The following is a 12,494-nucleotide window of genomic DNA, read 5'->3' as shown; positions in this document are numbered from 1 at the left end:
TTGTATTTTTGGTCCAATATGGCTCTTTCAACATTTTGGGTTGCCGACCCCTGCCATAGAAGAACTTCTTTTTCTACGGGGGAAAATGAAGTTGGCAGCTGCTTACCGTAGAAGAAGAAGCGCTTTTTCTTCTACAAGAGTAAATGAAGTCGGCGGCTGCTCACCGTAGTTGCGAGACCTAAACTTTATGTAAAGACCCCAAAATGGCTCCTATTAAGAGACACGCTTACGACGCAGAGTTTAAACTCAAGGCGATCAGTCACGCAGTAGAACACGGGAATAGAGCAGCAGCGAGAGAATTTAACATAAACGAATCAATGGTGCGGAAGTGGAGGAAGCAACATGATGACCTGCGCCAAGTAAAGAAGACTAAACAGAGTTTCCGAGGGAACAAAGCGAGATGGCTACAGTTGGAGGACAAACTCGAACAGTGGGTTGTTGAACAGAGAGCAGCAATATTCCCCCAACTGTTTAATTCGGACACTGAAGAAGAAGAATTCGAGGGATTCGTGGATGAGGAATAACTTCATAAAGTGAGATTTACATGTTTATTTAGTGTGTTGTGTTGTGTGACATTAACGTTTGAGCAACGTTGAGTTATTGATATTGTTATTGCTCTGCACTATTTCGAGTGTTACTATATTGTGATTGCACTAACGTTTGATTTACCGTAACAGTATCAGACTATTTTTTACGTGTTTATTGAATCAGGGAAAAGTTCCCCTCCACTATGTGATATAAATGTTGCACTACATGTTATACCTTGCTGTTGTTAAAAGATAAACAAAACACCACGTCACTGACTTTACCTCTGGGAAAATAATAAAACAGCTGTTTATTCATTTTTGGAGTGAACAGAGTTGTCAGAACGCTGGTTTGTAATCTATTAATAAAGTTTGACTGACCTATCTGACTGTTTTGTTGACATTCCCTTTAGCGCAGCTCCATCTAATGGATTCATAGGTGCGCCTTATATATGAACAAAGTTTTGAAATATGCCATTCATTGAAGGTGCGCCTTATAATCCGGTGCGCCTTATAGTGCGGAAAATACGGTAATTATTACATATTAAGACAATATTATGTTGAATGATAGTCTAAAAGGCTTCCTTCACTCGTTATTACCGCAGTATTATGCAATTATATATAACATATAAAAATCGCAAATATAATCATAATTTTACAGAGAAAAATCCTAATTATAATTTTTAAAAAATCTTAATTGTAACCTAATTGTAACATTTATCCATCCATCCATTTCCTACCGCTTGTCCATTATTATTATCACTCTGCAGTAAATAACAGTAAATTGACACTGCCTACTACACTATGGATGTGTTAGATTAAAATGCTTTCGTAAAATAATATTAATAAAATAATAGTTTTTGTTGTCCATGCTGAGACATTATTATGCAAAGCCCAACATGCTAGGCACAGTTAGCGGAGTGTAGTTAGTATATGAGCTACGAACACAAAATTACAAATAAATAATTAGATAAATGTATATTATATGTCTGTATGTATTTATTTGGTTTTTACCTGCAATGAACGCTTCTTAGCGGGGGGCGGCAGTTCCTCCGGTAGTGTTTGATACAAGGCAAAAGCCGACATGTGTGTTCTCTCCATTTTTTTTGCCGTGACGTCATCAACCTCCGCCTCTGTCTTCTTTGGGAACTGTTATGTATAACTGCGCACGGCAAGACTCGCTAGCGCCCTCTCACTTAGGAAGTGAAGAACTACAGGTTTGGCAAATGACGTACGCGTTGTGGAAATGCAAGAAAAAAATGGCAGAGTAAAAAGCCAAATAACATTTTAAGCTGTTCTAATTATATATATGTGTATATATATATATATATATATATATATATATATATATATGTATATGTTTTGTTTTTCACTAAAAATTATGTTTTCATATTGAACAATTGAACACACAAACGATATATATATTCACAAAAAAACAAACAAATTAAGGCAATTTAAAAACATATTAATATTTTCAAATATTCAGCAGGTTGAGCAATCAACATAAAAAAAATGTCAAAAAGTAAAGTAAGAAACAATATAAGTAGGTTAAAAATAAGTAAATACATACAAATTGGGCTAATCTAAAAGGTCTTAAATTTATCCAATAAAAACAAAGTCAATTTTCTTTTTTTCGTATTTTTTTTTACCATGTTCTTATATTTTAATAATAATTTAAAAACATTAATCCAATGTGGGGATTCGGGTTTCACATTAAGAAATCAAATTTTACACATGAAAACGTTTGCTTGCAACAAGATAATATTATTGCTCTTTTCTAAAAAGGCTGTCTTTCATAAATACGCCTTCTATCATAGATGGGGACATCTCCACACCTTTGTCTTTTCAGCCGACCTCCCAAAATAGATGTACAAAAAATCCAAAACTAAATGAGTCACATTTTCTGTAGCAAAGTGGACATAACAGTTGTCAATTGTAATGTTGAATTTTTGTTTAAAAAAATCACCAGTAGAGTATATTCCAACCACAATTTTAAATTGTATTTCTTTACCTTGAGGAAGATCTGGATATATCATATAAATTGTCCTTATTTTCCCTAAAAATTAACAAAAGGTATTATAATTTTGTTTAAGGCTTTGGTTGCAAACTTTCAATGTTTTTTTTTTTGTGTTTTTTTTTTTTAATTGAACACAAATAATAATAATGAAAACAAACCAAGGTTGTTTCAATATAATTCAGATTTTCACTAGGTTGAGCAATCAACATATTTCTACAAACAAAACATGTTAAAGAAAGTAAAGTAAGAGACAGTAGAAAGAGATTTAAAAAAAACTACAGAAATTAAAAAATACTTAAAAATTGGGCTTATCTAAAACAACTTAAATAAGTCCGATAAAGACAATAATTAAAATTGTCTGTATTTATGTAAATGTATGTAATATACATGTATATATATATATAAAATATATATATATATATATATGTATATATTTTATATATATATATATATATATATATATATATATATATATATATATATATATATATATATTTATTTATTTATTTTTTTAAATATTTTTATATATTTAATATTTTATATATTTCATTTAGAAAATTAAAATCTATACTTTTTTTTAATAACATTGATTAACTACATTCCTCCATAAAATAGATAAACAGCTCTGATACATTTCTATATTACTTAAAAGAAAAATGGTTTCGTTTCATGAAATTCTACCCAAACATTTAATAAAGTGGCTGGACAGGACAGATGTTTTGATTTTTTTAATCAATTAAGAATCCTTAGAAATAAGAATCACAATTCAATTGAACAGTTTTTTTTGTGGGCAAACTGATGTACATATTGTCGGAATGCGAGAACAAACAACAAAGTGAATACACAAATATAATTTTAAATTGTTCTATTTATCATATGCATATATACATTTATTTTTATTTTTTTTAAAACTGACGAAAAATGACCTCCGACATCTTCTCCTAATTGACCAATAATGCACTTTGGGGCCCAGTGTTATTTTTGTTGACTAGAAATGTCCATCTCAGTGTTCATTCTGACAGCAGTTTTTACATTTAGTTGCACTCAATGTCTTTTGACAAAAATATGTATTTCAGGTTTAGTGATGTCATCTTAATCCACTTAGTTTTAGTCTGGCTTTTGTCAAATTCCTTCAACATTGAGTCAATTCCGTCCACTAAAATATCAAGAATGAAAGATAACGTATCTTTGAAGTCGTCTTTGAAACCACTTTGACGAAGGTTGTTGCCTTCTCAATCACGACAAGACCTGGAAAACAGGTCGTTGACTCAAACTCAGACCAAATGAACCAAATGAACACTGCTGGGGTCTTCCTTCCGGGACTAAAAACAGGATCAACATTGCCAAGCCGAGCACAACATGACGTAGACCAAACTCCTCCATGCTCAAATGTCCTCTTTTTCTCCTCAATTGGTGACACAATTACACACATCTCCAGGAGCGCTGTGGTGGAAGTAGACATACACACACACACACACACACACACACACACACACACACACACACACGCACTCACACACACTTATACATTCTTGTATTTGTTACCTTCTTAAGACCTCCGAATAATGCCTACCTCTTAAAGACCACCCTTTCTAGATATATAAAGATTTGTATTTACAACATTAATAATATATACATACTATGCAAATGTAAAAAAGCTTGTTGTGAAAAATGAGTTGGAATTTCACAAGGAAAAGGTCACAATTTCACAAGAAAAAGGTAGAATTTTAGCAGTATTATATTAAAAGTCGTAATTCTACTCAACGCGAGTCCAAATTTTACAAGAAAAAAATTGAACATTTGTGCAATATTATGATAAAAGTTGGAATTTCACTCAATAACAGTCACAATTTTACAAGAAAAGTGTAACAATTTGGCAATTTTATGAAAAGAGTCAACAAAAGTCACAATTTAATAAAAATGTTTTAACATTTTGGCAATTTTATGAAAAGAGTCAACAAAAATCACAATTTAATAAGAAAACTTTAACATTTTGGCAATATTATAATAATAATCAGAATTTTACTTGGCAAAATTATGACAGAAGTCATCCTTTTACTCAAAAAATGTCACTATTTTACAAGAACAACAAAAAAAATTGGCAATATTGCGATAAAAGTCTTAATTTTTTATACCATACCATACCATACCAACTTTATTTATAAAGCCCTTTAAAAACAAGCACAGTTGAAGAACAAAGGGCTGTACACCACAAAGAAATAGAGGCAAAGGACAGACTACAAAAATAACATTTAAAACAGAAGTAAAATACACATTGAAAAAGTCAATTCAAATTACCCTAAGAACAATTTGTTAGATAAAAAGCAGTTAAGAAGTTAAAAACCGTTAAAAAAGTTCAAAGTTAAAAACAGTTTTAAAGTCTCATGCTGGGTTAAAAGCCAGTGAATAAAAATGGGTTTTAAGAAGGGTCTTAAAAATAGCCAAAGAAGGGGCTTGTCTCACATGGAGAGGGAGATCGTTCCAGAGTTTATGACAAATGTCACCGTTTTGCATTAAAAAGTAATAATTTTACATTAAAAAAAACCCTAATAATTTCACGAGAAAATATTGCAATATTACAGAAGCAGAAAGAATATGAGAAATTGTTCCCAATTTTATCAGAAAAAAGTTGACACTTTGTGAGGAAAAAGACTGTTTTTAGTTTAAAAAAAATATTTTTAAATTTTTTGTTGGTAATTGTTTTCTAATCTTCATTATTTACTTCCAAGTTATTACAGAGAACAAGGAAATTGGATAAAATTGCCATGGTATGAAAAGGGGTAGGATTAAATAAGCTCTGCTTCTTCCTACTCCTTTTCGGACATGCTGTAATGGAACAACTGGAAATATGTGATGCATTACATTGTATCGTATGCATGTTCGAAATAAACTGAAACTGAACTGAACTATATAAATTATTATTTTATTTTTTTAATGTTTTAAATTTTGGCCAAAGGGGGCGCATTTCAATTTCTTACACGCACTTGTTATTTCATATGTTGGCCAGAGGGGGAGCACTTTTAAAACCGACACACAGTCAATTTGAAAAAGCACTCCTTTTTGGCATCACCCTCATTTTGACAGATTTCACCACCAGGGGGTGCAAATGAGATCTTTATTTTTTGTTTTTTGTAATGCGCTCAAGGCCGATGACAAAGGAGTCACGGACCACAGATGGCCCCTGTGCCGCACTTTGGGCAACCCAGCTGTAGAAGCTAACTGTTAATGGCCACTATAGTCTTAGTAGCGTAGTGTATTTGTTCATCCTATGGTCACATATGGGACGCGGGTTGTCTTACGTCAGCACCAGAAGTCGTAAAATCAGCTGTTCACCTGGCAGGGTTTTTCGGGGATAAATAGGGAAGTCCTTCTTTAGCTGCCGTCTTGTCATATATCGCTGCCTTTGCACCTGTCAATGTTTACTTTTGTATGCACATTAAATCAACAACAAAAATCTGACTTTGGAGCAATGTTCACGGACTGTAGTATTTGGATCTCTTATTAGATGCAATGGTTTTCTGTATCGGGATCGTGATTTATGTCCTAACTTGTTCACCGGCCCTCATATGGAAGGTACTTTTCCTGGTTGATGTCTCAAGAAGAGTAGAAATACAAGAACACACACACACACACACATACCCAACACACACAAACACACACGATGCAAATTGACTGTGAATCGAACTCGTCATCGCCAACGTCAGTGCATAATGTCGGTTATAGTTTATGGTCTATGGTCTATGGTCTATTTCCAACAAGCCGATACAAATTGCACAAAACATGCGATCCGAAAAGGAGTAGGAAGATGCACAGCGTAATTATTCCTACACCTGCCCAGTTATTGCTGTTCTGTTCACTTCCGGTGTTTTAAAGATGAACATTTTAACAACTTCCAATATGGACAAAATATAAATAATGTTTATATGGCAAAGTTGGTAGATGAACACTGTATATAATGTATATTATTCAGTAATAAAATAATACATTTGCTGAATAAAAACATTGTGTAATTATGAATAGGCACAGGATATGTGATAAACAATACTTTAAGGAAATAATAAAAGTGACATTGCAATAATTCAATGAATACGGAATATATGCCCGATAATACATTCATATACTTAAATAAATATTATAATAGGAATATAATATTAATTATAAAAATGACAATATGAAAAATATTATTATCATTATTATATTCATTTATAATAATTATAATATTTTTTATTATAGATCATAATAATAATAATAAAAATTATAAATAAATAAGAAATTATATCAGCTATTGTGCTTTTTATTTAACAATAATGAATTAATTCGGTAAAAATTATATCAGAAACTGTATTTTTTTTTTTACAGCTAAAAAGAACGATGTTCAGGAAAAATGATATCAGATGCTGTAATTTCCATGAAACAATAACGAATGCATATACATTTAATGATATCAGACACTGGTCATTAATCAAGAAATAATGAAGGAATTTAAGATTGATGATATCAGCCACTGTGTTTTATTATTAAACAATAACGAATGCACTCAGATTTAATGATATCACACCCTGGACTTTTAACTAAGAAATAAATAATGAATTCAGGTTAAATTATATCAGACACTGTATTTTTTTTAACCAATAACAACTGCATTTAGGTCACAGGTGTCAAACTCAAGGCCCGGGGGCCAGATTTGGCCCGCCACTTCATTTTATTTGGCCCTCGAAAGACTGGAAATAATATGTATAAATAAAGTACTGTACTTTTCTTACTAAATGTATTCTTTCTATTTTGGGAGAAAGAAAAAAATGTACTCCATGTAATCCCAAATTATGTTAACTTAAATATTGTCTAATTATGCAAATGTGTATTATCAAATAATCAAACCATTTTTTAAACAGAAATAAATACTAATAATAATGATTTCAAAGCAAGTTATCCATCACAATGTGCAATGTAAAAGTAGCAATAGATTTCATGGCAAAATTGTGAAATTTACTGTGGTTTTTACAGCATTTTTTTCTAAATGAAAAAAACAATACTTTTTTTTTACTGTAATAAACTGTGGTGCCGTTTTGGCATTTACAGTAATCTACAGTTGTTGATTTGCGGTTAAAAAAAACAAAACAATTTGGCAGCTCAGGTGCCAAAATTTTACTGTAAAAATTGCAGTTTTTTATTTACATTAAAAAAACTAAAGTCAATTTTACAGTAAAATTCTGGCAACTGAGCCGCATTTTTTTTAACCATAAAAACAGCGGTACTGTTTTTCCATTTACAGTAATATACACTATAGTTTGAGGTGAAATTATTGCAATTTGCCATATATTTTTTAAACATTTTAGTTTTTAAAAAATCTACTTATAAAATGCATTAAAAAATGGTGTATAAATAGTATTCACTGTTAGAAACGGCCCTCTGGGGCCAAACATCACTGCGAATTGGCCCTCAGTGAAAACGATTTTGACACCACTTGGATTTTTATTAAACACGAACAGATTAACACATTCAGATTCAATGATATCAAATACTAGGCTTTTAATCAAATAATAATGAATACATTCAGGACAAATTATATCAGATACTGTAGTTTTTGTTCAGTAACAATGAATGTGTTCAGAAAAAAATGATATCAAACACTGTAATTTTTTTAAGCAATTAATGAATGAATCCAGTAATGTAATATCAGGCAGTGTTTTTTATTTTTATCAAACAATAATGAATAAAATTAGATTGAATGACATCAGACCCCATACTTTGAATTAAATAATAATAAATGAATTCAGCATAAATAATGTCAGACACTGTAGTTTTTATTTAAAAAATAATGAATGAATTGAGGATAAATGATATCAGACACTAGTTTTTAATCAAGCAATAATAAATGAACTCAGAAAAATGATATCAGACACTGTGGTTTTTATTGAACAATAACGAATACATTCAGATTGAATGATATCAGACCCTGGGCATTTAACTAAACAATAAAGAATAAATTCAGGTTAAATTATATCAGCCACTGTAGTTTTTATTAAACAATATTCAATCATTTTAGGGGAAAATGATATCAGACACTGTAGTTTTTATTTTAAAAAAAATAAAAATGAATTCAGGATAAATGATATCAGACACTAGTTTCTATCAAGCAATAATAAATGAAATCATAAAATGGATATCAGACACTAGTTTTTATCAAGCAATAATAAATGAATCCAGAAAAATGATATCAGACATGACAGACACTGTGTTTTATTATTGAACAATAACAAATGCACTTCGACTTAAGGATATCAGATCCTGCACATTTAACTAAACAATAAGGAATGATTTCAGGTTAAATTATATCAGCCACTGTAGTTTTTATTAAACAATATTGAATCATTTTTGGGGGAAAAAAGTATATCAGATACTGTTTTTAATTAAAAAAATAATGAAAGAAGTCAGGATAAATGATTTCAGACAATAGTTTCTATCAAGCAATAATAAATGAATCCAGAAAAATGATATCAGACACTGTGTTTTATTATTGAACAATAACAAATGCACTTAGATTTAAGGATATCAGACCCTGGGCTTTTAACTAAACAATAAAGAATGAATTCAGGTTAAATGATATCAGCCACTGTAGTTTTTATTAAAAAATATTGAATCATTTTAGGAGAAAAAATTATATCAATCACTATGTTTTTTTAGTCAAACAACAATGAATACATTCGGATTTAATGATATAAGACCCTGGGCTTTTAAATAAACAATAATGAATGAGTTCAGGAAAAATGATATCAGACACTATTTTTTTTATTAAACAATAATGAATGAATTCAGGATAAATGATATCAAGCACTGTGGTTTTCATAAAACAATAGTAAATCAACTCAGATGGATATCAGATACTTTGATTTTTCATTCAAAACTAATGAAGGAATTCAGGATAAATGACCTGACAGGTTAATGTGTTGAAGGTCAAAAACATAATTTAAAAAATATTCCCTGGAAAAATAATCATCTGACATATTCAGCTTGTGACGTACAGTACATAATAATAATAACAACAACAACAACAATTATAATAATAATAATAACACATTGCAATAGTTGTACTTTGAGTGTGTGATGGATACATTATGCCGTTTAAATGTAATACACAGTCTCACCACAAGAGGCTGCTATAAAATCACACATGTATAAGTGTATCTCTAATGACATTAGCAAAGAGCTATTTGTTATTAATTTATTGTATAATATTTCCAAACTTTTAACAATTAATTTGTGCTTATAATAATAATAATAATAATAATGATAATAATAATAATAATAATAATAATAATATGGTTGCCACTTTTGCAACAATGGCTTTTAAAATAATAACAAAATAATTCATGATTCTGATGTGCAAACAAATGAGTTGAGAGTTGAAGGGGGTTGGGTCTGGGCTTCATGTAAATGCTGGGTCCTGTTATGACAGGAATTCTGCTGCCTCAGCACTTTGTGGTCTGCATGCACAAGTTATTGTGTTGAATTGTCGTTGAAGTAGCAATCAAGAAGGCTGCCATCTGACACACGTCTGCAAAGTCCCAAACCACCATTTGGACTCTAAAAAAATACCACTGAAAGGACTCGACAGACTTGTTGTTTTTTAGCCTTTTTTTATTTATTTAATAATATTTTCCTGAAAATAAAATAAATCCAGTTAAGATCCTCTGTGAGATTTTAATTCTATTAATTGTTTATTAATTGAAATAATGAATAGGCTGGATCTGATTTTTTGGGGGGCATTTTTCTTTCATTACAAATAATTCCCTTATTTAATTGTGTTTAATTACAATCATGTGTGAGATTTTTGTTTTACGTTATTTTTTTGTTTTTGGTTGTTGACTATAGATTTCCTTTTTTTAATAGAAAGACCCAATTGACTGGATTTTATTTTTTTTCCCATTTAATAATAACTCCCTAAATATAAATTAAATGACTCAGTTAAAAACTTGTGTGAGATTTTTTATTCTAATTTATTTTTTGGTTGTTGATTTAAAACATTTAGAGACTGAATAGACTGGTCTGAATCCCTCCCAGTCATTAATAACTCCCTAAAGATAAATGACATCACATTGTGTGTGATTTTTATATTATTGTATTTTTGGTTGTTGATTTTAAATGTACTTAAACATTATTTTATTAAAAGACTGAATATTATTAACTTCAAGATAAATTAAATTACTCTTTTTTTGCAAATAGTCATTAACTTAGAATTTAATGGCAGCAACACATTGCAAAAAAGTTGGCACAGGCGCATGTTCACCACTGTGTTACATGGCCTTTCCTTTTAACAACACTCAGTAAATGTTTGGGAACTGAGGAGACACATTTTTGAAGCTTTTCAAGTGGAATTCTTTCCCATTCTTGCTTGATGTACAGCTTAAGTTGTTCAACAGTCCGGGAGTCTCCGTTGTGGTATTTTAGGCTTCATAATTCACCACACATTTTCAATGGGAGACAGGTCTGGACTACAGGCAGGCCAGTCTAGTACCCGCACTCTTGTACTACGACGCCCCGCTGTTGTAACACGTGTAGAATGTGGCTTGGCATTGTCTTGCTGAAATAAGCAGGGGCGTCCATGAAAAATAAGTTGCTTGGATGGCACATGTTGCTCCAAAACCTGTATGTACATTAATGGTGCCTTCACAGATGTGTACGTTACCCATGCCTTGGGCACTAATACTCCCCCATACCATCACAGATGCTGGCTTTTCAACTTTGCGCCTATAATAATCCGGATGTTTTTTTTCCTCTTTGGTCCAATAAAAAAGTTGGAATGTGGACTCGTCAGAACATTTTTCCATTTTGCATCAGTCCATCTTAGATGAGCTTGATCCCAGCGAAGCCGGCGGCGTTTCTGGGTGTTGTTGATAAATGGCTTTCGCTTTGTAGAGTACCAACTGTAGTTACTGACAGTGGTTTTCTGAAGTGTTCCAGAGCCCATGTGGTGATTTCCTTTACACACTTATATCGCTTTTTGATGCAGTGATTTCTCCAGATTCTCTGAACCTTCTGATGATATTATGGACCGTAGATCCTTAAATTCCTTGCAATAGCTCGCTGAGAAATGTTGTTCTTAAACTGTTGGACAATTTGCTCACGCGTTTGTTGACAAAGTGGTGACCCTCGCCCCAGCCTTGTTTGTGAATGACTGAGCATTTCATGGAAGCTGCTTTTATACTTTTATTCCTGGAGTTATGGGAAAACCGGGAATTTTTCCAGTTCAAAAAACAACTTTGTTTTTTGTCCCGATTAAGAGGAATGTTTTGATGGTGGAACGGTTGAAAGGCGTTGAAAAATGTGGAAGGAGTAGTCGCCAGAAAAAAGGGTGAAAATAGGGTTTAGGAAAAGCAGGAATTCTAGAAAATTCTGGAATTTTTTTGAACTTGGAAAAGAGGAAGTTTGAATTTCCAGAATGGTGGAATATGTTGAAGGTGGAATGGTTTGAATAGGTTGAAAAATGTGAGGATTGTGCAACTTGGAAAAATGTCCCATTCATTTCAAGAGGAACTTCCTGGAAATTTGGCGATTTTGGGAAAAGCGAGATTTTTGGAAAATTATTAGGAGCATAAATGTCCTAAATGAGCTAAATAGGTCGGTGTTAGAATTGTTTAAATCGGGCAAGAAATGTTGAAGTAGTAAATGGTATTAGAGAATTTCGGGAAAATCGGGAATTTTCTTGAACTTGGAAAAAGGGTGGTTTGAATTTCCAGAATGGTGGAATGTGTTGAAGGTGGAATGATTTGAGCGGATAGAAGAATGTGGGAATTGTGGAAGTTTAAAAAATGGCCAATTCATTTTGAATGGGGAAAATGCAAAAAAAAAAAAAAAGAAGGAACTATGGGATATCCGGGAATTTTTTTTAGAGTTGTTGAAGTAGAGCACACAATTCCTGAACAGGCTGAATATTTTGAAGTTGGATCGGTTTG

The 12,494-nt window shown here is 31.6% G+C and overlaps 1 protein-coding gene across 2 annotated transcripts in view; it reads right to left on the bottom strand.

Annotated features, from left to right (window-relative positions):
* The window catches only part of riox1 (ribosomal oxygenase 1), a 23,608-nt gene extending 21,913 nt beyond the window's left edge, over window positions 1-1,695 (bottom strand). Inside the window, exon 1 of one of the 2 annotated variants that reach the window (XM_062034690.1) lies at window positions 1,539-1,695. In XM_062034690.1, coding sequence (XP_061890674.1) covers window positions 1,539-1,625 — 87 coding nt within the window. In that variant the 5' untranslated portion in view covers window positions 1,626-1,695. The remainder of the gene's footprint in view (window positions 1-1,538) is intronic. The other variant, XM_062034691.1, reaches the window with a different exon arrangement.
* Between the last annotated feature and the right edge of the window lie 10,799 nt (window positions 1,696-12,494).

Source organism: Entelurus aequoreus, linkage group LG23, assembly GCF_033978785.1.
Source record: "Entelurus aequoreus isolate RoL-2023_Sb linkage group LG23, RoL_Eaeq_v1.1, whole genome shotgun sequence".
In the NCBI taxonomy this organism is placed as follows: Eukaryota; Metazoa; Chordata; class Actinopteri; order Syngnathiformes; family Syngnathidae; genus Entelurus; species Entelurus aequoreus.
This window is presented reverse-complemented; position numbering and strand designations above follow the sequence as displayed.